Genomic DNA, 27,771 nt, shown 5'->3' on the forward strand with positions numbered 1-27,771 from the left:
CACAGAGACATTCATAGAGCACCAATACATACATGACAACAATGTGTGGCTTTCAGGCATTATCTGCACCATACAGTACATTTTGTAGTGACAACCTTTGTGGGAGAGGTAATGGTGGCCATATTGGTTGTCACTCATAAACCAATCTAAGGAAGGTTGAATGGAATTTATGACACAATATAGGATGTAGCTACTTCTGATCAGCAATAAATAGATCTCTGCATATTAGAATCTCAGATAAATAAGAATCACTGTAATAATACAAAGGACCAGGGGACATTCATTATGTTTGGAGGAAAGGCAAATCCGGCAGCTAAATAGGAAAGGGTTCTTTACAGTTACAGCAATCAGACTGTGAAATGGCCAACCACAAGAGATAGTAATGGCAAACACTACATCAGCATTAAAAAAGGGCTAGCGATCGAGAATGTATAATGTAGAGAATGTTTAACTGGTGGAGAAAAGTTGAACTTGATGGACCTGTGTCATTTTTTCTACCTATGTTACATTGTCCCTTTGTTTTCTCCAAATTTCAGACGACAAGGCTGCCTATGTGACCCAGCAGGTAGCAGTCAAGGGTGCGACAGGGTAGGAAATTGTGTCTGCAAACCCCAAGTCACTGGAGAGAGTTGTGACAGGTAATGTAACATTTTGGCGCTTTGTTCATTTTCCTAGTATCTCAGAAAATGGGGATAATCTGGATAAATAAAAATGTACATATATAAATATATGGCACTGCCGTAATGACAAGCAAAAAAAACTCAAGATATCATATAACTGTGTCAAATGAAAACTATAAAGTTTTGGCTCCTAGAATGCAGGCACACAAAAGTGATTTTTTTTTAGACATGTATTAAGGCTGGTTTTACACTTGCCGTGTTTTTGCGGTGTGTTTTTGCGGTCCCAATAGATTTCAATGGGGCTGCAAAAAATCGGAGCGCTATACACCGTATGGCTGTGAGGGCCGTATTTATGGCCTTGAAAACATATTGAGCTTGCTCGATATTTTTCACGGCTTATGGACATGGCCCCCCATTGAAAATCAATGGGGCCGCAAAAACAACGGAAGTTTGTTTTTGCCGTGCACCGTGACGTCTGGTTTTGCGGAATGCCATTTTTTTTTTCACAATACTTTTGCTAAAGTATTGGGAAGCCGAAAAACGGCAATCCGCAAGTATGTGTAAAAGCAGCCTTATTGTGTAAAATGTAAAAAAAATAAAGCCTACACCTATTTGGTATCAAGGAATTGACTTGGATTACGGTAAATTTAAACTTCGTTTTGACTGCGAAGTATAAAAAAAATAAAATATGTAAATTATTAATTTTTTTTTAACTGTTTGGATCCAGGTTCCGAACAATAGCAGAAAACAATGTGTTTCTAACGCCAGCGTCTTGGTGATAATTGCAGGTGTAAGCCGGGACACTATGACCTGCAGGCCGGCCGATCGGAGGGATGCCTGCAGTGTTTCTGCTATGGGCATTCAGCAAATTGCCACAGCTCCAATGACTACAGCCGGAATGAGATCACATCTCCTTTTGAGAAAGGTTTGTAACAAAGTTGTATTTATTATCTTCCTATATGTCCCCATATGTGCCCGTACCGTCCGTGGGAGCCTCCTCCTAGACAGTCGTGTCTCTGTGTGAGCATTCCTATAGCTTCCTTATATCGTCGCTTGTAATTTCCTATTTATTTTTTTCCAAGTCTGCATTGTCTAATAGGAACCAAAAGTGACAAATATCTTTAATCAGCACACACAAACACATACACCATAAACAGATCCACCGAATAGGGATTTTTCTGACTCAATGTAAAAGCTATCCAATCTTGAAAAATGCTTTTCTTATAAGGCAGTGCTCACATATTGCATATGTTTGTTTTTTTTGCCAGCGTTCCTGCAGTTTTATTTTAGCAGAATTTGTGCAAATTTTGCTGCCTTTTTTATTGCAGACTAAGGCCGGCTTCACACTTGCGAGTTTTACGGACGTAAGAGCGCAGAAACTACGTCCGTAAAACTCGCAAAACATACGGCACAATTATTCTCTATGCCCCTGCTCCTATCTGCCGTATTAAACTGATCAGTATTATACGGCTTTCTACGGCCGTAGAAAATCGCAGCATGCTGCGTTTGTCACCGTATTGCGCAAATAAAACGTCAATGAAAGTCTATGGAAGCCCCAAAAATACGGATTACACATGGACCAGCAGTGTGACTTGCGAGAAATACGCAGCGGTGTTAGCGAGAAAAGCCGGTAATTCAGTGCGGTGTACAGTAAAATCACACTGACAGCTTCCAGTAGAATAGGTAGAATAAATGTGCACACATAGAATAGGTATGTATATATATATATATATATATATGTCAGTGAGACACATATATGTATATATATTAATATTTCTTCCAGCGCTAGACAGCTTTAAAGCCGGTAATTCAATTACCGGCTTTTGCTTTCTCCTTCCTAAAACCCGACATGATATGAGACCTGGTTTACATACAGTAAACCATCTCATATGTTAGTAGTGTGTATGTGCAAAATTTGGCCGTTCTAGCTAGTAAATTAAGGGGTTAAATGGCGGAAAAAATTGGCGTGGGCTTCCGCACAATTTTCTCCGCCAGAGTGGTAAAGCCAGTGACTGAGGGCAGATATTAATAGCCTGGAGAGGGTCCACGGTTATTGCCCCCCCCCTGGCTAAAAACATCTGCCCCCAGCCACCCCAGAAAAGGCACATCTGGAAGATGCGCCTATTCTGGCACTTGGCCACTCTCTTCCCATTCCCGTGTAGCGGTGGGATATGGGGTAGCCATATTAATAATGGAGAGGCGTCAATTATGACACCTATCCATTATTAATCCAATACTAGTAAAGGGTTAAAAAAATACACAAACACATTATTAAAAATTATTTTAATGAAATAAAAACAAAGGTTGTTGTAATATTTTATTGAACGCCCAATCCAATCACTGAAGACCCTCGTTCTGTAACAAAAAAAACATAATAAACCAACAATATCCTTACCTTCCGCAGATCTGTAAAGTCCAACGATGTAAATCCATCTGAAGGGGTTAAAATATTTTGCAGCCACGAGCTTTGCTAATGCAGCAGCTCATGTCTGCAAAACCCCGGAGAATGTAGGTAAAGTAGGTCAATGACCTATATTTACCTGCATTTGCGGTGAGGCGCCCTCTGCTGGCTGTTCCTAGATCGTGGGAACTTTCCTAGAAAGCTCCCTGGCTCGAGATCATAAGAGGGCGCCCTCTGCTGGTTGTCCTCATATGAACTCGAGCCAGGGAGCTTTCTAGGAAAGTTCCCACGATCTAGGAACAGCCAGCAGGGGGCGTCTCACCGCAAATGCAGGTAAATATAGGTCATTGACCTACTTTACCTTCATTCTCCGGGGTTTTGCAGACATGAGCAAAGTTGCATTAGCAAAGCTCGTGGCTGCAAAATATTTTAACCCCTTCAGATGGATTTACATCGTTGGACTTTACAGATCTGCGGAAGGTAAGGATATTGTTGGTTTATTATGTTTTTTTTGTTACAGAACGAGGGTCTTCAGTGATTGGATTGGGCGTTCAATAAAATATTACAACAACCTTTGTTTTTATTTCATTAAAATAATTTTTAATAATGTGTTTGTGTATTTTTTTAACCCTTTACTAGTATTGGATTAATAATGGATAGGTGTCATAATTGACGCCTCTCCATTATTAATTTGGCTTAATGTCACCTTACAATAGCAAGGTGACATTAACCCTTCATTACCCCATATCCCACCGCTACACGGGAATGGGAAGAGAGTGGCCAAGTGCCAGAATAGGCGCATCTTCCAGATGTGCCTTTTCTGGGGTGGCTGGGGGCAGATGTTTTTAGCCAGGGGGGGGCCAATAACCGTGGACCCTCTCCAGGCTATTAATATCTGCCCTCAGTCACTGGCTTTACTACTCTAGCGGAGAAAATTGTGCGGGAGCTCACGCCAATTTTTTTCCGCCATTTAACCCCTTAATTTACTAGCTAGAACGGCCAAATTTTGCACATACACACTACTAACATTAGTAGTGTGGAATATGCAAAAAAAAATGGTGATATGAGATGGTTTACTGTATGTAAACCAGGTCTCATATCATGTCGGGTTTAGGAAGGAGAAAGCAAAAGCCGGTAATTGAATTACCGGCTTTCTGCTATATCGCGCTGGATGAAATATTAATATATATACATATATGTGTCTACTGACATATATATATATAGAGAGAGAGAGAGAGAGAGAGAGAGAGAGAGAGAGAGACAGTATATATGTTTTTTTTTTTTTTTTTGACACATGGATCCCTTGTATAGCCGTATGTCGGTTTTGCAAGCCTGCGATAAAAACATGCAGTACGGATGCCATACGGATTACATACGGAGGATGCCATGCGCAAAAAATGCTGAAACACCCTGCCTACGGAGGAGCTACGGACCACTATTTTCGGGACTTTTCAGCGTATTACGTCCGTAATATACGAACCGTATTTTCATACGCTGAGTGTGAAGCCGGCCTAAGGGTAAATTTACACTAGGCATTTTTTCAGCTTTTTTTATGGCACTTTTCAGCTGCGTTTTACAGTACCAGCAAAGCCTATGAGATTTCAGAAAACTCATGCCCTCATATTTTTTTTATCATCAGTATTTTGTGCTTTGCGTGTTTTTTTTTTTTTTTTTGCACAATAGGGCATGTCATTACTTCCATTTTGTTTTTTTTAGTGTTTTTTTTTTTCAGCATTTTCCACCAATTAACATGATAGGGTGGTGAAAAAAACACTGAAAATCTGCAGCAAAAACACAGGTATCCAGTTTTGCTGTTTTTTTTGTGTGTGCCATAATCTGATTCCGTAGAATAGGACTTTTTTTTTTTTTTTTTTTTGCATTAAAAATTATCAGCATGCACAAGAGACAAATCTAGCATGCCAAAAACGCACAAAAAACTAAGCAACGCTGAAAAAAAAACTGTGAACTTACCCTAAATACAGATTTCAACCTTTTTCATTGCAAAGGACAAAATCCACATTGATTCTTGGCAAAGAATAAAAGTGCTGCAGATTAAAAAAATAATAAAAGAATCTAATTGTGCCCGGATTGAAGAACGACCAGAGAAATAAAATTTGCATACTTTTCTCCCAAGGAGCATTGCATATAGGACTCCATACTCAGTCACTGTGTGCATCATTAACAATGAATGTTTCAATTGATAAAAAAAAAAAAAGAAAAACAAGTACTAAAAACTGTGAAAATGCACAAAGTTGCTTAAGGACTGCATAACTTTTTTTTTTGCAAAAGACTTAAACATTTCTCATATAAGTGAAAAAGTACCAGCAGTTTATAATCCGTATTATTATCATAGATATTTCTTAGCACATGGCTTGCTTTCTATTTTTCTATCTGACATTGTATCTGTCCTGTTCCCTGTAGATGTAGAAGGCTGGACTGGGGTCCTAAAGGACGGATCCCCTGCCTCCGCCCCTGTCCGCATGTCCCGCCATCATAAGGAGGTGTATCTGGCGTCACGACAGCTGGAACCTCTATATTTCAGCGCCCCAGGTAATGTAATTCATAAGGCTGGAGATTAGAGGCCAAATGCTAGTGATAAATTAATATTTGTGCCTTCGGATTACACGTACAATCACCCAAAAGTCCAACATGGCAGATCAGTGTTTTGACAGATTATCAGTACACAGTCTGTTGGATAAAAGAAAGAGATTGTCAAACTCAAACCGATAATCAGGATATATACAATAAATGGAGAAAAGTATTAGCATACACTTCTTAATCTGTGAATTTCGGTTTTCGATTCGGTCCCCCCGCCCCGTCGCCATTCTGTGTGCCTTTGCATACGAGACAATGGCCAGCGGTGCAGAGCTCACTGATCCCCGCACGGTTCTGTAGCCATCTGTCACATTTCTTCCCTCTTAGGCTACGTTCACATTTGCGTCTTTGGGCGCAGCGTCGTCGACGGATACCGACGCATGCGTCATGCGCCCCTATCTTTAACATGGGGGGTGCATGGACATGCGCCGGTATGCATTGTGATGCGTTGTACGACGCATGCGTCATTTTGGCGCACCAGTCAGGGCGCGGGCGACGCTACATGTAGCATTTTGCCTGCGTCAAATTTCCAATCAAAAACGCATGTAACGCACTTGCGTCGTACATGCGTAAAAAAAAACCACATTAGTGTCTATGATAAACGCATAGGGCTCAGGTGTCTGCGTTGACCTGCGTCGTACAACGCATGCGCCTTTTGAGAAAAAAACCCATTGATGAAGTGTCTACACATAAAAGCATTTGAGGACAACGCATGCGTAAAAAAACGCTGCGTTGTGTATATGTGTTTTGCGTTGTGTCGACGATGCTGCGCCCAAAGATGCAAATGTTAACGTAGCCTTACATATTCTCCCATCACCTGTGAGTGATATTATTGAAAAATGGAAGGAACTGTAATAAGTAAGCCATAAAGTGGAGACCCCGTAATGTTGCAGAGTGGGGGGCTGAGTGCTGAGGAGCAGAGGGCAGAAAAGTCACCAATGCTCTTCTGACTCCATAACTGCAGAGTCCAGACCTCCTCTGGTATTAACATCTGCACAAACACTGTGTGAGAAGAACTTCATGGCATGGGTTTCCATGGACGAGCAGCTGCCTAGAAGCCTTACATCACCAAGCACAATGTCAATCAATGGATGTAAACAGCACTGGGCTCTGGAGTAATGGAAGCGTGTTCTGGGGAGTGAGGGATCACACTTCTCTGTCCGTTGTCTCATGGATGAGTCTGGGTTTGGTGAATGACAGGAGAACGTTACCCTCCGGACTGCATTGTGCCTGTGTCTGGGGCCAACTTCATATTAATGTGCATGGATGTAGAATGGAAGGTCAGAAAGGTGTAATGTGGAGGGGGGGCACATACTTTAGTCCATGTAGTATAATAGCAGACAAAACATTTTTCCTCAGGTTTTTCCAGGATTTTAATGTCTGAGCTTTGTCTTCTGCAGGAGCTTTCTTAGGAGATCAGTCTCTAAGTTACGGCCAACTGTTCTCCATAACTTTCCGCGTGGATCGAGGACGTCACCGGGCCGGTGCCGAAGATTTAATACTAGAAGGAGGAGGATTGAGAGTAACTGCGCCACTTACTTCCTCCAAAACGTCTCTGCCCTGCAGATTGCCTCAGACATACACTTTCAGGTGAGGTGACCATACTGCCTGCTGATAACATTCTTTCCTGGATTTCTCACCATGAATAAAACTTACAAAACCGTCTCCTCTCTACAGATTAGATGAACTCTCCTTCAGCCCCTGGACTCCCAAAATCAGTCATTTTGACTTTCGCCGTCTTTTAAGTAATTTGACGTCTTTAAGAATTCGCGCTACTTATGGAGAGTACAGTAAGTGCTGGGAAAAGCAAGGTTTCATGTCTGTTTATTGCGCCCTCTAGTGATGGAATTGGTTACTACATCTCTTACTGTTTATAATGCGCCAAAAAAGAGAAATTAGAGCACCAAAAGTATCTTAAAAAAAAGTTTGAACAGATATTGTAAACCATCGTTTACATAACATATACAGAGGTTTTTCAGGGAAATTCAAAGCAAAAGCATGTATACAAACAGATATAACACACAGGATAAAGTCATTAAGGTGACCAATTATCTTATTAACCAAACGTATATTATAACACAAGGTACAAGCAAGGAACTGAGACAGAAAGTGCAAGTCCATCATAATACATTGTAATGCACCTAATAGCGGGTATACCATGTGCTTGCCAATAATCCAACAGATGTTTCGCATGTTTGCTTCTTCAGGGGGGGTGTTTTTTATTTAAAAAGCCCAAATTAATTCCATGCTAGTCAGCTGAGGAATAAAAAAAACTTTTGGAAAATACTCAGATTGTATGGTATCACACAAAGGTATTTTAGTGCCAATTTTGCCATCTTAATTCAGCTAGGCACTCAAGATTTGGTGCAATGATTTGGTAATCTTTAGACAAATCGATTTCTCGTTTTGCTTTGCAGACCTTATTAATATTATAGCAGATCAATTTCACTTTTTATTGGCTTAAAATGATGGGTGAAGGGGATTAGGCTCCTGCCTTTGGCTGCAGTTTATCTCCCGTGGGAACAAAGGATTGGGCATGTTGTAATTCAGCATGCCCAGTCCTTATTTTCCCACAATATTTTCCATTGAATGAGAACTAAGACACAATGTCAGCACGTAATACACAATAGATGGTCAAGCACAAACACTAGTGGAAAAACGGGCATCTAATATATACGGTCACCTTAAAAGGGTTGCTCACTACAGTACTTTAAGACATTTACGTAATAGGCTCAGGTGGTCAAAAAGTAAAAAAAAAAATAAGAGCCTCATCTACCATGACCGCACCACCACTCTGTATGTATGCGAGTATTCCCCAATAGTTTGCTGGCTTCCTCTTATGGTGAGGGTGGGATGCGATGTCGGGTGACCACTGCAAACAATCAGATTGGCTGCTAAAGCCATGACATTTTACCCAGGACGAGGAAGAAACAGGGTTTCTTTAGGTTGTTGGATTGAGACAAAAAAAACTAGAAAATGTAATATATTATCTGTATTTACTGTGTCCACCAGGCACCGGATACCTGCAGAGTGTTTCTCTCATCACCGCTCGTCCTGGTCCCGAGGATTCGGCTCCATGGGTGGAGAAATGTGATTGCCCTGTTGGCTATAAAGGTGATTCCTGTGATCAGTGCACCCCAGGATACTACAGAGAATCTCCAGCACTGGGGGCGTTCAGCCCTTGTGTCCCCTGCAGATGCCAAGGTGGAGGCCGGTGTGACCCAGAAACTGGTAAATGTCTCAATACGTTCATGTTCGGTCAGGGGTTTCCGCACTTTCAGTTTTGTTGATTTTTTTTTTCTTGTGTTGCCTTTTGGTGATTAATCAGGTGACTGTTATTCTGGTGATGAGAATCAGAATATTGACTGCGCTGACTGCCCACACGGACAGTATAATGACCCGCGGGACCCCCAGAGATGCCTGCCATGTCCTTGTGGTTCTGGCATAGGATGCTCATTGTCTCCCGAGACTCAGGAACCCGTGTGTGATCACTGTCCTGTCGGCCTAAGTGGTGAGTAACAAGCCGGGCTGGGAAGAGGACTGAGGTCACAATGCATTGTCTGTATGCAAGTTAGCTCTCCTCCAGAAGGAAGAAAACTATTTGTTTAGTGTCTCCTCTAGTTAGCTACCCTGGAGGTCCACGTCTGACTTATTAAAGAGCCTTAGATCATTAAAATATAGATCATAGAAATACAAGCTGTCACGCTTGGGTCAGGAGAGTGTTGTGATGCAATCGACGTGTTATACGGTCGTCTAAACCCATTTACACCAAAAATAGAGTCTCCTCTGAAATAAAGAGACACCCATGAAATATCGGATTTATATTTTCTACAAGTCTGGAGTCTAGAGGTGGGTAGTTGGACCCTCTTCTTTCTCAGAAACCACTTTATTTTATCCATTTCTGTATTAAATATGTTTGCCATTAAAAGGGGTTATCCAACTTGATGATATTGATGGTCTTTTTTTTTTTTTTTAGAATAGGTCATAAATATCAGATTGGTGGAGGTCTCAAGACGGACACCTCCACCGATCCCCTGACGTCAAAAGTTGAACAGAGTCGGAGCAGCACAGCTCCGTTCTCTATATAATGTCCACTGCCGAGAGCTGCAGATCAACTCTCAGAAAAGTGAATCATTTATCCTATTAAAGGATAGCTAATTAATATTATAAGTCCAGGAACCCCTTTAATAAGTTTTATCCATCATAATAATTGTCAATTATTGAAAGCCACAGTTTGTGTCATACATCTAGTTGAGAGCAAACTGCAGTAAAAGTTGCAGGTGAAATAAAAAGTTGCAGGTGAAATAAAAAGTTGCAGGTGAAATAAAAAGTTGCAGGTGAAATAAAAAGTTGCAGGTGAAATAAAAAGTTGCAGGTGAAATAAAAAGTTGCAGGGGAAATAAAAAGTTGCAGGGGAAATAAAAAGTTGCAGGGGAAATAAAATTGCTGGACAAATAAAACGCTGCAGTTGAAATAAAACGTTGTAGGTGAAATAAAAAGTTGCAGGGGAAATAAAAAGTTGCAGGTGGGCGTCGATTGTGTAGTCAACTGCAACCATCTAATTGGGGTTCTTTTAACATCCACCCAAACCAGGTCTTCGCTGTGACCTATGTGCAGATGGATATTTTGGAGATCCAGAAGGACAACGTGGACCACAACGTCACTGCAGACCTTGTGCATGTAACAACAATATTGACCCTAATGTACCGGGAAACTGTGATGCCGTGACCGGCGAGTGTTTGAGATGTATCCACAATACGGCCGGATTCCACTGTGACCGATGCAGAGACGGATACTTTGGTAACGCTTTGGATCCAAACCCTGAACGCAAATGTATAGGTAATGCACCTTTATTTTACCCAAATTTGTTTGCAATCAGTGCGAAAATTTCTCAGGGGTGTAGATAAGAGCGATCATTTAAGTAGACATTGTCCAAAGCAATCCAGCAATCCCATTGAATGAAAATAAAGTCTGTAAAGAACACGTTACAAGTTGAGCCATGTTGTAAATTTTGTGCAGGAGCTTCATAGTTAATCTTCTGTACCATTTTTCATACATATTATATATTTTAACACAAAAAAGAGAACGGAGTATGTATATCACCAACGCATCAATTCGATAAAAAGTATTTTATTAGACATATATTATAATGACATATAACATTAAGATGTAGAGTACACAAAGAAAAAACAACAGCTGAACACTCAAAAGGAGGATCACCGCTCCACTAGTAGAACTTGGCAGAGCACATACCCATATATAAATAGGAACTCCATTACTTCCGATGCTTTCAGATTCATATAAGAAACAATCACGTTCTCATCAAAGAGTACACATACGTCCAAAAGCACCACCCAGTTTTCAGAGGCATGTATATCATTGGTATTGTTGCTCACCCATTGTCAGTCCGGAACATGCAGTGATCCGCCCTATGACCCCTGACGCGCGTTTCGCGTTAGATGGCTTTTTCAAAGGGGATATCCCCAATGATATACATGCCTCTGAAAACTGAGTGGTGCTTTTGGACATATGTGTACTCATTGATGAGAACGTGATTGTTTCTTATACGAATCTGAAAGCATCGGAAGTAATGGAGTTCCTATTTATATATGGGTATGTGCTCTGCCAAGTTCTACTAGTGGAGCGGTGATCCTCCTTTTGAGTGTTCAGCTGTTGTTTTTTCTTTGTGTACTCTACATCTTAATGTTATATGTCATTATAATATACTAGCTATTGAACCCGTTCTACGCCCGGGTGGCGAGCATTTATATTGGTATATGGTCTCCATCCTGGTATGTGCTGCTCCATCCTGCGTCCCCATCCTGTCATGTGCTGCACCCATCCTGCGTCCCCATCCTGTCATGTGCTGCACCCATCCTGCGTCCCCATCCTGTCATGTGCTGCTCCATCCTGCGTCCCCATCCTGTCATGTGCTGCACCCATCCTGCGTCCCCATCCTGTCATGTGCTGCTCCATCCTGCGTCCCCATCCTGTCATGTACTGCACCCATCCTGCGTCCCCATCCTGTCATGTGCTGCACCCATCCTGCGTCCCCATCCTGTCATGTGCTGCACCCATCCTGCGCCCCCATCCTGTCATGTGCTGCACCCATCCTGCGTCCCCATCCTGTCATGTGCTGCACCCATCCTGCGTCCCCATCCTGTCATGTGCTGCACCCATCCTGCGTCCCCATCCTGTCATGTGCTGCACCCATCCTGCGCCCCCATCCTGTCATGTGCTGCACCCATCCTGCGTCTCCATCCTGGTATGTGCTGCATCCATCCTGCGTCCCCATCCTGGTATGTGCTGCAACCATCCTGCGTCCCCATCCTGGTATGTGCTGCACCCATCCTGCGTCCCCATCCTGGTATGTGCTGCAACCATCCTGCGTCCCCATCCTGTTATGTGCTGCAACCATCCTGCGTCCCCATCCTGCGTCCCCATCCTGGTATGTGCTGCAACCATCCTGCGTCCCCATCCTGCGTCCCCATCCTGGTATGTGCTGCAACCATCCTGCGTCCCCATCCTGGTATGTGCTGCACCCATCCTGCGTCCCCATCCTGGTATGTGCTGCTCCATCCTGCGTCCCCATCCTGGTATGTGCTGCAACCATCCTGCGTCCCCATCCTGGTATGTGCTGCACCCATCCTGCGTCCCCATCCTGGTATGTGCTGCAACCATCCTGCGTCCCCATCCTGGTATGTGCTGCAACCATCCTGCGTCCCCATCCTGCGTCCCCATTCTGGTATGTGCTGCAACCATCCTGCGTCCCCATCCTGCGTCCCCATCCTGGTATGTGCTGCAACCATCCTGCGTCCCCATCCTGCGTCCCCATCCTGGTATGTGCTGCAACCATCCTGCGTCCCCATCCTGGTATGTGCTGCACCCATCCTGCGTCCCCATCCTGCGTCCCCATCCTGCGTCCCCATCCTGGTATGTGCTGCTCCATCCTGCGTCCCCATCCTGTCATGTGCTGCACCCATCCTGCGTCCCCATCCTGTCATGTGCTGCACCCATCCTGCGTCCCCATCCTGTCATGTGCTGCTCCATCCTGCGTCCCCATCCTGTCATGTGCTGCACCCATCCTGCGTCCCCATCCTGTCATGTGCTGCACCCATCCTGCGTCCCCATCCTGCCATGTGCTGCTCCATCCTGCGTCCCCATCCTGTCATGTACTGCACCCATCCTGCGTCCCCATCCTGTCATGTGCTGCACCCATCCTGCGTCCCCATCCTGTCATGTGCTGCACCCATCCTGCGCCCCCATCCTGTCATGTGCTGCACCCATCCTGCGTCCCCATCCTGTCATGTGCTGCACCCATCCTGCGTCCCCATCCTGTCATGTGCTGCACCCATCCTGCGCCCCCATCCTGTCATGTGCTGCACCCATCCTGCGTCTCCATCCTGGTATGTGCTGCACCCATCCTGCGTCCCCATCCTGGTATGTGCTGCACCCATCCTGCGTCCCCATCCTGGTATGTGCTGCAACCATCCTGCATCCCCATCCTGGTATGTGCTGCACCCATCCTGCGTCCCCATCCTGGTATGTGCTGCACTCATCCTGCGTCCCCATCCTGCGTCCCCATCCTGGTATGTGCTGCAACCATCCTGCGTCCCCATCCTGTGTCCCCATCCTGGTATGTGCTGCAACCATCCTGCATCCCCATCCTGGTATGTGCTGCAACCATCCTGCGTCCCCATCCTGGTATGTGCTGCAACCATCCTGCGTCCCCATCCTGCGTCCCCATCCTGGTATGTGCTGCAACCATCCTGCGTCCCCATCCTGTGTCCCCATCCTGGTATGTGCTGCAACCATCCTGCGTCCCCATCCTGGTATGTGCTGCAACTATCCTGCGTCCCCATCCTGCGTCCCCATCCTGGTATGTGCTGCACCCATCCTGCGTCCCCATCCTGCGTCCCCATCCTGGTATGTGCTGCACCCATCCTGCGTCCCCATCCTGGTATGTGCTGCACCCATCCGGGGGCCTGAGCAGGCGGGGACACCGGCGCGCTGTGGGGGTCAGGTGCCAGTATCGCCGCCAGCTCAGGCCCCCCAGCACTTACTATATTCACCTGTCTGTCCTGTTCCACCGCTGGGCGCCGCCATCTTCCTGGTCTCCTGGCTGTGACTGTTCAGTCAGAGGGCGGCGCCGGCGCGCATTAAGCGCGTCATTGCGCCCTCTGAACTGAAGGTCACAGGCCGAAGACCGGGAAGATGGCGGCGCTCAGCGGTGGAACGCAGGACAGGTGAATATAGCAGATACTCACCCTCCTGGCGGTCCCTGCTTCTCTGTTGGAGATCGCGGTGTGCGTTCAATGTGAACGCATACCGTGATCTCCCGGGAGCGTCACTCTGAGGCCCAGACTGCGCCGGCGCTTGCGCAGTCTATAAAGGCTTCGGACAGAGTGACGCTCCCAGCGTTATATTATAGATGTCTAATAAAATACTTTTTATCGAATTGATGCGTCGGTGATATACATACTCCGTTCTCTTTTTTGTGTTGAAAGCATCTATTGGAGTATTTCACCTGGCGATATGCCAATTTAACATTTGGGAAAGGTCTTGACATTTTTCAAACCTTTGGCCCTGATAAATATGAAGTGCTGGATTATTTGTGTTTGCATATTATATATTTTAGTACATATTATCATACAGTGTAACTTAGAGATATATTGTAACAGAAGTTAGAATTTTCTTTCATTGAAATGTCCACTTCATAAATGTTTTTGATGATTAAACTTTTAAAACTTCCTTGTAGCATTCACAGCGTTGTTTTCGGATACAGAGCACCAAATCCTCTGCAGAGATAGATTTAAGTCATAATATTCTGGATGATTGAAGCCGCCACTAGAGGGAGCTTGGGAGCCAACTGCATACTGTTGATAAAGTGTAGAGCAAGCAGCTACACTCCCCCTAGTGGTGGATTTAGAAACAACACAAAAGCTAACATTTGAACTTTTTTTTTGCTGTGAATGATCAGTTTCTATCTTCTGCCGCAGCTTGTTCGTGTCACCCAATTGGTTCCCAGCAGCCGAGCTGTCAGAAGGATAGCTCCTGTGTGTGCAAACCTGATTTTTATGGGGACAACTGTGATCAGCCACAATGCCCTAGCTGTTATTCCCAGGTCAGCGACAAGGTACGTAAACCAGCGGCTAGAAGTATAAAGTTGTGTTATCTTGTGTAAAAATCATGTATTTATATAACAATATCAACTTTCAATTTCCTTGTCTTTTCTTAGATGACATTATACAAGAGACAGCTGCAGGGCCTGGCGGGTGGAGGCAATGGCCAGAATCAGGGGACAGATACACGTTACCTAGAGGAGCAAATGAGTAGAGCGGAGGAGGCCTCTAAGGCCATGTTAAGAGATGCAGAATCTGCTCATGGTGAGATCTCCACTGAACACCAAATTTAAAGGGGTTGTTCAACCTTTGGGACAATATTTCTGTTTTCCTCAAATGCATGAATTTGGGGGTTATAATAATTTTTGCTATTGGATTTCAGTCGAAATTTTGCAGCGTTTGGCTTTTACAGTTTTTTTTTTTGCATGTTCAACTTTGATGTGGTCTGTGGACATAAATCAGCTGAGGAGAGCTCAGAAAAAGTCAGATAAAAGAGTTAAAAACTCTGCTGCCATTCAATATGGATGAGCTCACCGATAGTTTCTCAGTTAACTCAGCAATAGACAGTGCAACACGCAGAAAATATAGAAGGAAAATTGTGCAAAAATGTTTAATAAAAACCAATTGCAAAGCTAATTTTAGCCCTACGTGCATGTATTTCAGTAAAAATAAATAAATTGTCCCCAAAGGTGACCAACCCCATTAATATTCCATCTGCCTGTAAGGGAAATATATATATATATATTTGGTAATCATTCTATAGGTGCTGAGCAATCCCTTCAAAGACAGATGTCCGGGCTGCAGGGATTACAGGCAGAGACCCAGAATGACCTGGAGCGACTGCAGACGAAGCTGCAAGGTGCAGAGTCTGACTCCAGTCAGCACCAGAGCCGGTTACAGGATTTAAAGGGGAAGATCACAATTGCAATGCAGCAACTCAATGGTGGCCAAACTGAATTAAACCAGCTGGTAAGCTAATATACTGTGCACTTACTCCATATATCTCCATTATGTCCATGTGGAGACTCTGCTGCCTGTCTGTGCGCATGCGCCGTTCCTGAAGCCAAGAAAGCATCACATGGATGTTACTGACACAGAGACCACCAGGGGTAACACAGCCCATACACGCATAGTAAAGGGTCTTAATTACAGAGTTATCAGCCACAACTTAGTTTATGGCCTTTCCTGAAAATATTTCTATATGGTCACCAACCCCTTTAACAATTTTTTCACAACTTTTTTTTATTTTTCTTTTAATAATTTCTTTTTTTTTATTACAGACATTTTCTTCTGTAGATTTGTCCTGGAATTCAAACTCTTTCTCACAACTTGGCCAAGAGGCCCAGACTATAGCAAACAGGTAATGTCCTGCTGATTGTCCTAGACTTGGGACATATAGTGCTCTACGCCATGTAGTATAATGCCGTGCTATCGCAGGGTGTCAAGACCAATGCCAAAGCATAAAATTACACCTACTTATACATGGGTATGATATCCATACTTGTGCACAATGAGCACATCATTGGTATATATTTGCTGCGTCCCTTTAAACTACATCCACCACATGTCCCTTTCTCATCATGTCTATTCCTACCTCCCTGGATTAAGAAGTCGCCCCAAATAGTTGTTTCAGGCAGGTTTATCAGGGCATAGATGAGTTGCTGACTCTGCCGGGAGTTTGGGAGGTCTTACCTTTAGGGCACATGAACGTATAATGCGGCCAAATCCTATCTGATGCCTTACTGGATCGCACTAGGATGAATGTTATACTATGGGGTAGTGCAGATCTGCTACTTTTTTACAGCATGAGAAAAAATCGCAGCATGCTGCGAGTAGCTCCAGAATTTGGATCACATTCACCCATTCAAGTCTATGGGTGCGTGTGAAACATCGGACAGCAATCGGATGTCTTCCGAGTGCAGTCCAATTTCTGCAGACTCAGACAATGGAGAAGATGGAGAAATTAAGTTCTCCATCTTCTCCATACCTTTGCTCCGATTCTTGCAGCAATAAATCACCACTGCTTCTTTGTTCCCTTACATGTTTAAAAAAATTGCAAATATGCAATCAATGTAACGAAGTCCATTATTCTAGCCAATATATCCATGCAAGCAGCAAACTATAGATAATCAGCAAGGAAATTAGAGCTGATGAGATACATGTGCTGGAGATGAAGAAAATTGTAGGGTCTTTTACGTGATATTCGATGTGATTAGTTGTTATAGTCCTAAATTTCCAAATATGATGTAATATTTATTATATCCATCTCCCTGTATAATAATAGTCCAGTTACTGGACAAAAAAACAATCCTATTCTTCACTGCGCCTTCATTATTCATCTTGTGTCACACAGGCTTTCTCAGGATGCTCAGGCCATAGTGCAGGATGCAGCCGATGCCTTGGCCGATACTCAGCGAGCAATGCAGATCCTGCGCTCCGGAGATGTGGACCTCGGTGCTGCGGAGAGACTAAGAGCAAGGTACAGGATAGCGGTAACCGTTGCAGATTTCGGCGTTCAGAAGAATCATTCGGCACTCGGAGGAGAATAAATTGTTTTATTTGGGACATGGAAGAACCATTATCTGGCATCATGGCGGATTACGGGAGAGAATGGAGAGGTCGTACAATACAATCGATGCTGTCTTCTCAGGATAGTCCCGCCAAAGCATAGGGCATGGAAGATAGCTATATTGCCAGTCAGATGGTACATGACAGCCTCCAATTGCTTCCTGCAGGTGCCGAAAAAATGCTCCAAAGCTTTTTTCTGAGTGCTTTCTCAGGTATTTTTTGAGGGCCGACACACTACAAGAACGCCTGAGAAAACCGTTGTGTGAACATACGCTGATGAGTGTTCAGCCATGTAATGAGCAGACAGCTGGGGTCCATCAGAACCGTGTTCTAGCTCATATATGGGGGTCCTCCGACATTTATATGCCTTGTTTTCCTTAGATATGTCTATAGCGTTATGTTTGTGTTCATAGGTTGGATGATGTCCGCACCCAAAATGGAGAAATAGAGAGCGAGGCCATTAAAGCTGCAGCGGCGGCAGAGAGGTCCTACCATGAAAGCATGCAAACCACCCGAGCGCTGGCGCAGGCGTCTCTTACGGATCCTCTAGGATTCCAGGTAATGGTGTCAGCGAGACCACCACATATAATCACATTGGTCGTCTCCAATTCCACTGGTATGGAGAGTTTGGACATTATACATATACGGTGTCAAGTCCTGAAAATATGACGGACTCCAGACAAATCGAGTTATTTGAGCACGAGTTTGTTATAAATGTTATCAGGTAGTTGATAATAAAATATATAATTTCATCCATTTACAGATTAAATAGACAAGAAGGAACGTGTGCCAATGTCTGTGACTGTAGAACACCTCCTGTCTAACAGGAAATCATAGCAACCAATCAGAGAACTGTTTTCTTTTATAAAACAGCTGTGGTAAATTGAAAGCTGCGTTCTGATTGGTTGCTAAGGTGCAAGAAAGATGATTTTTCATTTATCTGCCTCATTACTCTTGGTGCATAATAACGTACGAGGTGGAAGACAATAAAATGGCACCATGGCCTATTAATAGTGTGGAACCATTATATTATATATGTATAACCCAACAAGTCTGATAATTGGGATCAAGACAGATCTGCGGTGCTTCACAGATTGTATTGGGCTTTCTTTCTGGAGAATATCTTGCTGTTTAATTTGGTTATCCTACAAAGGAAACAAAAATGGTGATAAATGTCTAATCGTTGAGGCTACAACTGTTGAGACTCCCATTAAACACGTGAATGGGAGTCCTGTGTCCCCCCATGTGGATGGAGTGGCCGGGCTCCTGTGTGACCACCAGTAAATTCACTTTGACGGGCCTACGCGAGCGTCCGAGCACAGGCGTGAGCGGCCTCCTGTCCTTTACACAGTGAATGGAGCAATGGCCACACATTGGTACTACCACTCCAGCCACACGGGTGGGACACGGGACCACCGTTCTCGTGATTGGTGTGTGCCTCAGCGGTGGGACTCCCGGGATCATACATCTACCACCTATACTATGCTATGCGTCATAGTGCGTGTGTATATGTGAGAAATGATAGTGAGAGCCCCATCCAGAACTGGGGCAGATATTGGTGGCTGCAATCTGTATTCAGCGCTACGAAATGTTTCCGCCTTATAACAAGAAAAAATACATACTAAATAGAATACATAAATGTACACACCTCGGTACTGAAATTGTAACGCCAAGAAGGAAAAGTAATGGAGTTATAGAGATGATAGGATGGAAAGACATGTCCATAATTCCATGAGTTTTCCCTCTTGGTGAAGCAATTTTAATGTGGAAAATATAATTAAACTCCCAGAAATGAAATGGGTCCCATATAACCAAAAATTAAATCCAAGTGAATATTAAATCCAAGTGAATATATATCTTTACCCATGTAAGTAACAGGACAGTGAGTGTATACTCCCGATACAATTAGAAACAAAAACATTTGAGTTCTATACACAATGGTAAAATTAGAAAAAAATATACTATATTACACAAAATGAAAATTACAACAAAATAACTGGATGAAGCACGAACAAGGAATATAAAACCCTAGTGAGAAGCCCATGGGTCCAAGGCATAAGAAAAAAATAATGATAAACATCATGGTATTAATACGAGGCACTATAGTTTGCAAAAATGTGTATTGTCAACCATATATGTCAGCAACAAGTCCACCTCCTTGGCACCAAGTTACGTCCATCATGGGTAAGTGATCCAGCTGTTAAGGGCACTTCGTTTTCCTTTATGTGGGGGCGTATTGTCAATGTGCCAACCTCAGGGAATTCTCTATGAATGGTGTAGTTTTATTACATGGTTGTCAGCACCATAGGATAACATAAAATTCAAATTTGTTGCTGACTTATATGGTTAACAATACACATTTTTGCAAACTATAGTGCCTCGTACTAATACCATGATGTTTATCATTATTTTTTCTTATGCCTTGGACCCATGTGCTTCTCACTAGGGTTTTATATTCCTCGTTCGTGCTTCATTCAGTTTTTTTTTATTGTAATTTTCATTTTGTGTAATAAAGTATATTTTTTTCTAATTCTAATTCTGTGCCCTCGTGGGCAGGGTCCTCTCGCCTCCTGTACCAGTTGGGACTTGTATTGTTCAAGATTATTGTACCTGTTATTATGTATACCCCTCCTCACATGTAAAGCGCCATGGAATAAATGGCGCTATAATAATAAATAATAATAATGTGGAGAAGTATAAACCATATATAGACATCTACAGATATGTCTCAGTGACAAATCATGGGTGAAATACCCGACATTCTAGGCTGTCAGATCTGGAGATGGTTCTCAGTACCTGGGAATAATTATTAGGAACCATCTGCTTGGACTCACGGTGATACATCTTCTTAATTATCAGGGGGAGATGGAACGTCTGAGAGGAGAATCCTCGTCCTTGAGAACTTCAGTGGAAGCTGAAATATCTCAGATCAAGAATTTGCAAAGCAAATTTACTGCCTGGGAACAGGATGTAGAGCAGCAGCTTCAGGAGGGACGAAGCAACCGGCTGGTAAGGATATAAATCACCACTGACCACCAATCTCCTTTATTACCTTGGCAAAGAGTTTCAATTTATATGGATATACTGGTAATTATTTCGTAGACCTCCCTGTAATGCTAATGCAACTTTCAATGCAGTTTTTGAGCCAAACATGCGAGTGGATACAATATAGAGAAGTACCAGTCTTTGCGTTATATTTTTCCTTCTTTTTGGATTCACAATTGTGTTTAGATAAAACTGAAATTTCAATAAGTGCAAAAGGGTCTTATCTGGAAAGCGTAAAATGGGATTTGCTCACCTGGGAGGTTGTGGCCCTGTAGTTCGCTTGTATGGAAACGGCTGCTGCAGATCCACCAAAAAGCTAGGCTACAAACTAGAGGATGAAAGTAGATGTAAACCCGCACTGCCGAGGATCCAGTATAAGATAAGAGACCACATTTGGTATTGATGCGGTTTTGTTTGTTAAGGCGTTTTGAAGTAATCCTACTAAACTAAGGCACGGTTCACATGAGTGTTTGGTGCAGATTTTACAGAGCGATGCGTTTCTACATCAAACTCTGCACATTTTCTGCAGTGATTTTATGTAGCACTGAAATTTTTGCATATATTTTCTGACATTTTTAAGCGGAACATGCAATTTTTTGCCCTAAAAAGGCGCCAATAAGATAAAAGACCAAAAAAAGAGCATTTTTTATTTTGCGCAAAGTTCATGAACCATGTGTACCATTTTGGACAATAATGTGAATGAATAGCACAAGCCATAAAAAAAAAAGTGACTTAAAAAATGCAATTGATGAATCGGCCCCTATGTTTCTATGGGTATGGTTCAGCAAAATATAATGAAGAATATTTCACTTTTTTAGGCCGGTTTCACACATCCAACATTCATGATCCAATTACAGACTGCAATGTCCGGTGTGACTGAAAGTCTCCTGTCCTGATCTTGTCATCCTCATTATCATGTGTTAGAGGCTGCTGAGTTTGGGACAGGAGACACAGCCAGACTAGACCTTGTGATTTCAGAAGATGAATGTCGATGAGAGTAATCAGCCACCTCCCTTCAGATGGCCTGGATCTTATTATTTTTTATTTTTACACATTTGAGAACTTATTTTCTGTGTTTCTTTCAGGTGGCAGATCAGTTGCTATCACGCTCAAATGCTGCGAAGAATAAAGCAGAAAAGGCAATGCAAACAGGGAACAGCACTTACCATGAGATTGAAGGGATCCTGAGCAGCCTGAGGGGTGAGTATGTGTACATTAATAGTTAGGATGGGAGCAGACAGTGTCTTTAAGATGCTGATGGAACTGTTGAGGTTTTCCTAGGTGAAGAAGACTCTTGAAGTTTGCGATCTTGCGGTTGTTTTTGCTGCTTTTTTTCCCCGTTAATTTAAGCTTTAACGAGCCCAAATGGATATTCTACTTCTCTATATCTGAACCCTGTATCTCTATATCTGAACCCTGAGCTGTGCGAGCGTGCAGAATGAGTAGTGAGCTCAGGGGATCTGTGCAAGCGGACAGCATGAGCAATGAGCTCAGCGGATCTGTGCGAGCGGACAGCATGAGCAGTGAGCTCAGCGGATCTGTGTGAGCGGACAGCATGAGCAATGAGCTCAGCGGATCTGTGCGAGCGGACAGCATGAGCAGTGAGCTCAGCGGATCTGTGTGAGCGGACAGCATGAGCAATGAGCTCAGCGGATCTGTGCGAGCGGACAGCATGAGCAGTGAGCTCAGGGGATCTGTGCGAGCGGACAGCATGAGCAGTGAGCTCAGCAGATCTGTGCGAGCGGACAGCATGAGCAGTGAGCTCAGGGGATCTGTGCGAGCGGACAGCATGAGCAGTGAGCTCAGGGGATCTGTGCGAGCGGACAGCATGAGCAGTGAGCTCAGCAGATCTGTGCGAGCAGACAGCATGAGCAGTGAGCTCAGCAGATCTGTGCGAGCGGACAGCATGAGCAGTGAGCTCAGGGGATCTGTGCGAGCGGACAGCATGAGCAGTGAGCTCAGGGGATCTGTGCGAGCGGACAGCATGAGCAGTGAGCTCAGGGGATCTGTGCAAGCGGACAGCATGAGCAGTGAGCTCAGGGGATCTGTGCAAGCGGACAGCATGAGCAGTGAGCTCAGGGGATCTGTGCGAGCGGACAGCATGAGCAGTGAGCTCAGGGGATCTGTGCGAGCGGACAGCATGAGCAGTGAGCTCAGCAGATCTGTGCGAGCGGACAGCATGAGCAGTGAGCTTAGGGGATCTGTGCAAGCGGACAGCATGAGCCATGAGCTCAGCGGATCTGTGCGAGCGGACAGCATGAGCAGTGAGCTCAGGGGATCTGTGTGAGCAGACAGCATGAGCAGTGAGCTCAGCGGATCTGTGTGAGCAGACAGCATGAACAGTGAGCTCAGCGGATCTGTGTGAGCAGACAGCATGAGCAGTGAGCTCAGCGGATCTGTGTGAGCAGACAGCATGAGCCATGAGCTCAGGGGATCAGTGCGAGCGGACAGCATGAGCAGTGAGCTCAGGGGATCTGTGCGAGCGGACAGCATGAGCAGTGAGCTCAGGGGATCTGTGCGAGCGGACAGCATGAGCAGTGAGCTCAGGGGATCTGTGCAAGCGGACAGCATGAGCAGTGAGCTCAGGGGATCTGTGCGAGCGGACAGCATGAGCAGTGAGCTCAGCAGATCTGTGCGAGCGGACAGCATGAGCAGTGAGCTTAGGGGATCTGTGCAAGCGGACAGCATGAGCAGTGAGCTCAGGGGATCTGTGCAAGCGGACAGCATGAGCAGTGAGCTCAGCAGATCTGTGCGAGCGGACAGCATGAGCAGTGAGCTTAGGGGATCTGTGCAAGCGGACAGCATGAGCAGTGAGCTCAGGGGATCTGTGTGAGCAGACAGCATGAGCAGTGAGCTCAGCGGATCTGTGTGAGCAGACAGCATGAACAGTGAGCTCAGCGGATCTGTGTGAGCAGACAGCATGAGCAGTGAGCTCAGCGGATCTGTGTGAGCAGACAGCATGAGCCATGAGCTCAGCGGATCTGTGCGAGCGGACAGCATGAGCAGTGAGCTCGGGGGACTGTGCGAGCGTACAGCATGAGCAGTGAGCTCAGGGGATCTGTGCGAGCGGACAGAATGAGCAGTGAGCTCGGGGGACTGTGCGAGCGGACAGCATGAGCAGTGAGCTCAGGGGATCTGTGCGAGCGGGACAGCATGAGCAGTGAGCTCGGGGGACTGTGCGAGCGTACAGCATGAGCAGTGAGCACAGCAGATCTGTGCAAGCGTGTACAGCATGAGCAGTGAGCTCAACAGATCTGTGTGAGTGTACAGCATGAGCAGTGAGCTCAGGGGATCTGTGCGAGCGGACAGCATGAGCAGTGAGCTCAGGGGATCTGTGCGAGCGGACAGCATGAGCAGTGAGCTCAGGGGATCTGTGCGAGCGTACAGCATGAGCAGTGAGCACAGCAGATCTGTGCAAGCGTGTACAGCATGAGCAGTGAGCTCAACAGATCTGTGTGAGTGTACAGCATGAGCAGTGAGCTCAGGGGATCTGTGCGAGCGGACAGCATGAGCAGTGAGCTCAGGGGATCTGTGCGAGCGGACAGCATGAGCAGTGAGCTCAGGGGATCTGTGCGAGCGGACAGCATGAGCAGTGAGCTCAGGGGATCTGTGCGAGCGGACAGCATGAGCTGCCGAGCTCACTGATTGGCTGCTTTGTTTTTATTGATGTGACATCAGTGCTGGACTTGAAGCATGTGAATATAGCATAGTTGTGTGTTTTTTGTTTTTTTTATAAACTCCAGGTTTTCTGAAAATGGAAATTCTATCTGACTGCGTTGCATTTTGAGGCCTTTTGGATTAGTTGTTACAGGCATAATTTTGAGGGTACACATAGAGGTTTAGATGGATAAATGGATGACCCTTTATTAACTCAGTATTGAGTCAAAGAATATTGTTTTTTTTTTTTTTTTAAATCCAGACATCCTGTTAAATGGGGTTACGCTTGGTTTGTTTGTAATTTTGCCATAAACCTCACTTTTTTTTAGGGTGCGGAGACTCTGTAGGCGACCGTCGCGCAGAGGCTGAAGACGCACTGAGGCGTCTCCCACAGATCGTGCGCCAGACTCAGGCTGCTGTGGATACTACAGAGGAAGCAGCAGCCGCTCTGAAGGGGGCAGAGAAGGATGCCGGCACTACGGTCGGAAACGCCAGAGAGGCGCTAAGTATAACATCAGCAATACAACAGGTACAGCTGGAACCTCGGTGGAGAATGCCACGATACTAAAAATGGCGGCAATGTGTCGGCTGTGTGTGTGGCACTGTCTTGTTTTATAAGATTTCTTACTCACAAAGGTTGTCTAACAAATCCAAGAGCAATCTATAGTCAATGCAATGACCCAGAGGAGGCTGTATGAGGCGGATCTTGAGGATTGTATGAGGAAACCTATTCCATAGCATTTATTCCTTACAATGATGATACTGTAGTTAGGCGGTTCTGTGGATATCGTCGATTATCACCATCATACGTCGATTGATGGGTAGTGCCAAGCTTCCTATGTCCCCAAATTGCTGATGTGTCCATATTTAAAGGTCTAGGTCCTCAGCCTGTAACCTATGCACTAGTGATGAGTGAACGTGCTGGGATAAGGTGTTATCTCAGCATGCTCGAGTGCTAACCGTGTGTCTTCTGCGTGCTAGAAAATTGTGTGAGTCCCCGTGGCTGCATGTCCCGCTGCTATTCGACAGCCTCAACACATGCAGGGATTACCTACCCAGTGTTGAGGATAGGAGGCTGGTGGACATCTGGTCTGGGTGCATGAACACAACACTATTCCTAGTGGAGATTGGCGCAGTGTCCCCATGATGATGATGATGATATGCTAGTAATCTTTGGCTTGTCTTGTATAATACATGCCGTGCTCTACTTCACAGGACATGATGCAGATGAGCCTCGATGCAAACAGCACAGCTGAACTGGCCTTGACTTTGGAACGAGAGTTTGCACAGTTGCGTAAGATGGTTACCGAAACAGCTGGAGATCTGGATGACAGGACTAAGGTTGCAGAACAAGACAGTGCGGCAGCTCAAGGGGTACGAATCCTCTTATCCCAAGACATATATTGGTGGATAAAAGATGCAAAAGTGCAATAAGGTCTTATCCAAGTGGTGAAGGAGAGAAAATATCTGGTTGTGCTCAACTTGTAGGGTTGTGTGTGACACAACGAGTAAATAAATATACGACAACTGTTCCATCTTCCAAGGAAAGTACCGATATGAAAGGGTAATGGAAGTAACCTGCGCTGCTGGATCAATGACGAGCCGCGATGGAAAAGGAGATGTTGGTTTATTGTCAACACATATCAGTGTCACTCCGACTCCTTCAGGACAACAACAATATAAGCCATTGTGATTGTCCTGAAGGAGTCTGAAACGCGTTGGCCATAAACCAACATCTCCTTTTCCATCGCGTCTCGTCATTGATCCAGCAGCGCCGGTTACTTCCATTACCCTTGGCATATTTCGGTACTTTTCTTGGAAGCTGGAGCAGTTGTTGTATATGTATTTAGTGGTTGTGTCACCCAAAACCCTACAAGTTGAGCACAACAAGATATTTTCTCTCCTTCACCACTTGGATAAGTTAATTCCATTACCCGTGGCATATTTCAAGACCTATATTGGCACATTTTTAGATCATCCTCTGGGGACCATATTTTTTCATTTGTATTAATCTGTGCTAAATCTGTCAGCTGCTTCATGATGCTCGAACAGCGTGAATCCGAGTCTGCAGCGAGACATGTATCACTCTGAAATACTGCGGCCATTCAGACAAAGCATACTTTAACCCGGCGGCCGGGGATGATGCGACTAAGATGTCTAATCCAAGTGGTCGGCTTCTCCTGGTCCCAATCTCCTTGGCTGACGGGACTTTCCCAATTTTTGTGTGTCTAACGGAGCCGGTTTGTGATTTATACTGCACATTGTTCAGGCAACATGAATCTGGTACCATTACATTAATGTTAGAAATGTGATGTGAGCTCATTCAGAAAAGACTTTGTTCCCCAACACAGCACCTCTCCTGACTACTGGTGGTATGTGGTATTGCATCCAAGCTATGCAAACATCAAAATTGCTAATAGATATCACCGATCTCATCTTCGTCACTGCTAGCTGATTAAGTTTGTAATAATAATAATAATAAAAAAATAAACTCATAGCTGAGTTATGACGTTTCTGGAGATACCTGGATGCATTTTGTAATTTTCTTTAGATTGCTGTTAGTGCTCTGGAAGCCGAGGTCAGCGCTGGCGGCAGCCTGGACGCTGTAACAGAAACGCTGAATGCCCTTGATCATGTTCTGAGGCTACTAGGTAAGAGGCCGCCATCATTCATCTTCTGGAGGAGTCGGCTCTCCTTGCATCATGTCCTGATTACATTACTGCAGCTATTAGGCCTTCTGCGCCAGCTGAGGCCTCGTAGTCTTCAGAGACCATTGTCACTACAAATCAGATTTCAGGGCAGAAATGAGGTAAATCCTGCCTGGAGTGATGGTTTCTCCTCTGTGGCCAGTTGCTCTGTTGCAGTGTCTGCTTCATTAATGATTTCCATAGAAGAACTATACTGAACTTTCCACCTCACTCCTTCATATACTTACATCTTATCCTATCGGCTCTCGTATTTGTTTATCAGCTGTAAATTACTATATATCAGTGTAAAGGACAAGGCATCAAATGTAAGGGAGCCGTACATGTCGTTCACATAGGCCTGGGGCCCCGCACCGCCACAGTGCACATCCCTTAACTCGTTTGCTCTCTTGTTGTATTTTCTCTCATTCTCTCTTGTGCTCTGTCTCTCTCTTTTCTTCCTTCTCTCCGTTGTTCTGTGTTTTATTATCCATTTTTCTTTCTATCTCTCCTGTTATTTCATTCTCGCTCTATCCTTCCTTTTTAATTGTTCTCTCCTCTTTTTCTTGTACTCTCCTTTCTTTCTCTCATCCTCTCTTTCTTAATCTCCCTTATGTTCTTTTCTCGTTCTCTCTCATCCTTCGTCTGGTTGTTCTCCTCTGGTTCTCGAATTCTCTCTTGTTCTGTCTCTCTCATTATTTCTCTCTCTTGTTCTATGTCTCTCTTGTTTACTCTCTCCATCTCTCCTGTCTCGAGTTCTCTCTCTAATATCTTTTCTCTCTTGTCCTCTCATTCTCTCCTTCTATCTCTATTTCTCTCGCTTTTTCTCCTTAACATTCTTTCATTCTCTCCCCTTCTGTCTTTCTCACTCTTTTACACTCCTTTGTTCTCTCTTCTTCTCTCTCGCTCCTTCTCTCATTCTATCTTTCATTCTCTCTCATTCTCTCCATGTTTCTGTTTCTTGCTTTTTCTTTTACACTCTTTCATCCTCTTATTCTCTCCATCTATTTATTTCTCTCCTTTACATTCTTTCTTCCTCTCTTGTCCTCTAACATTCTCTCCATCTCTCCTACTCTCTT

General features: G+C 44.5%; 1 protein-coding gene across 1 annotated transcript in view; it reads left to right on the forward strand.

Annotated features, from left to right (window-relative positions):
* LAMC2 (laminin subunit gamma 2) overlaps positions 1 to 27,771 on the forward strand; it is a 41,515-nt gene that overhangs the window by 12,790 nt on the left and 954 nt on the right. Inside the window, exons 4-22 of the mRNA XM_069737747.1 lie at positions 537 to 638; positions 1,409 to 1,545; positions 5,443 to 5,571; positions 7,017 to 7,206; positions 7,294 to 7,406; positions 8,629 to 8,847; positions 8,945 to 9,127; positions 10,210 to 10,455; positions 14,616 to 14,752; positions 14,855 to 15,002; positions 15,502 to 15,707; positions 16,019 to 16,098; positions 17,092 to 17,217; positions 17,720 to 17,864; positions 20,166 to 20,315; positions 21,437 to 21,551; positions 24,338 to 24,537; positions 25,224 to 25,382; positions 26,560 to 26,659. Coding sequence (XP_069593848.1) covers positions 537 to 638; positions 1,409 to 1,545; positions 5,443 to 5,571; positions 7,017 to 7,206; positions 7,294 to 7,406; positions 8,629 to 8,847; positions 8,945 to 9,127; positions 10,210 to 10,455; positions 14,616 to 14,752; positions 14,855 to 15,002; positions 15,502 to 15,707; positions 16,019 to 16,098; positions 17,092 to 17,217; positions 17,720 to 17,864; positions 20,166 to 20,315; positions 21,437 to 21,551; positions 24,338 to 24,537; positions 25,224 to 25,382; positions 26,560 to 26,659 — 2,885 coding nt within the window. The remainder of the gene's footprint in view (positions 1 to 536; positions 639 to 1,408; positions 1,546 to 5,442; positions 5,572 to 7,016; positions 7,207 to 7,293; positions 7,407 to 8,628; positions 8,848 to 8,944; positions 9,128 to 10,209; positions 10,456 to 14,615; positions 14,753 to 14,854; positions 15,003 to 15,501; positions 15,708 to 16,018; positions 16,099 to 17,091; positions 17,218 to 17,719; positions 17,865 to 20,165; positions 20,316 to 21,436; positions 21,552 to 24,337; positions 24,538 to 25,223; positions 25,383 to 26,559; positions 26,660 to 27,771) is intronic.

Source organism: Ranitomeya imitator, chromosome 8 (assembly GCF_032444005.1).
Source record: "Ranitomeya imitator isolate aRanImi1 chromosome 8, aRanImi1.pri, whole genome shotgun sequence".
Taxonomy (NCBI): domain Eukaryota; kingdom Metazoa; phylum Chordata; class Amphibia; order Anura; family Dendrobatidae; genus Ranitomeya; species Ranitomeya imitator.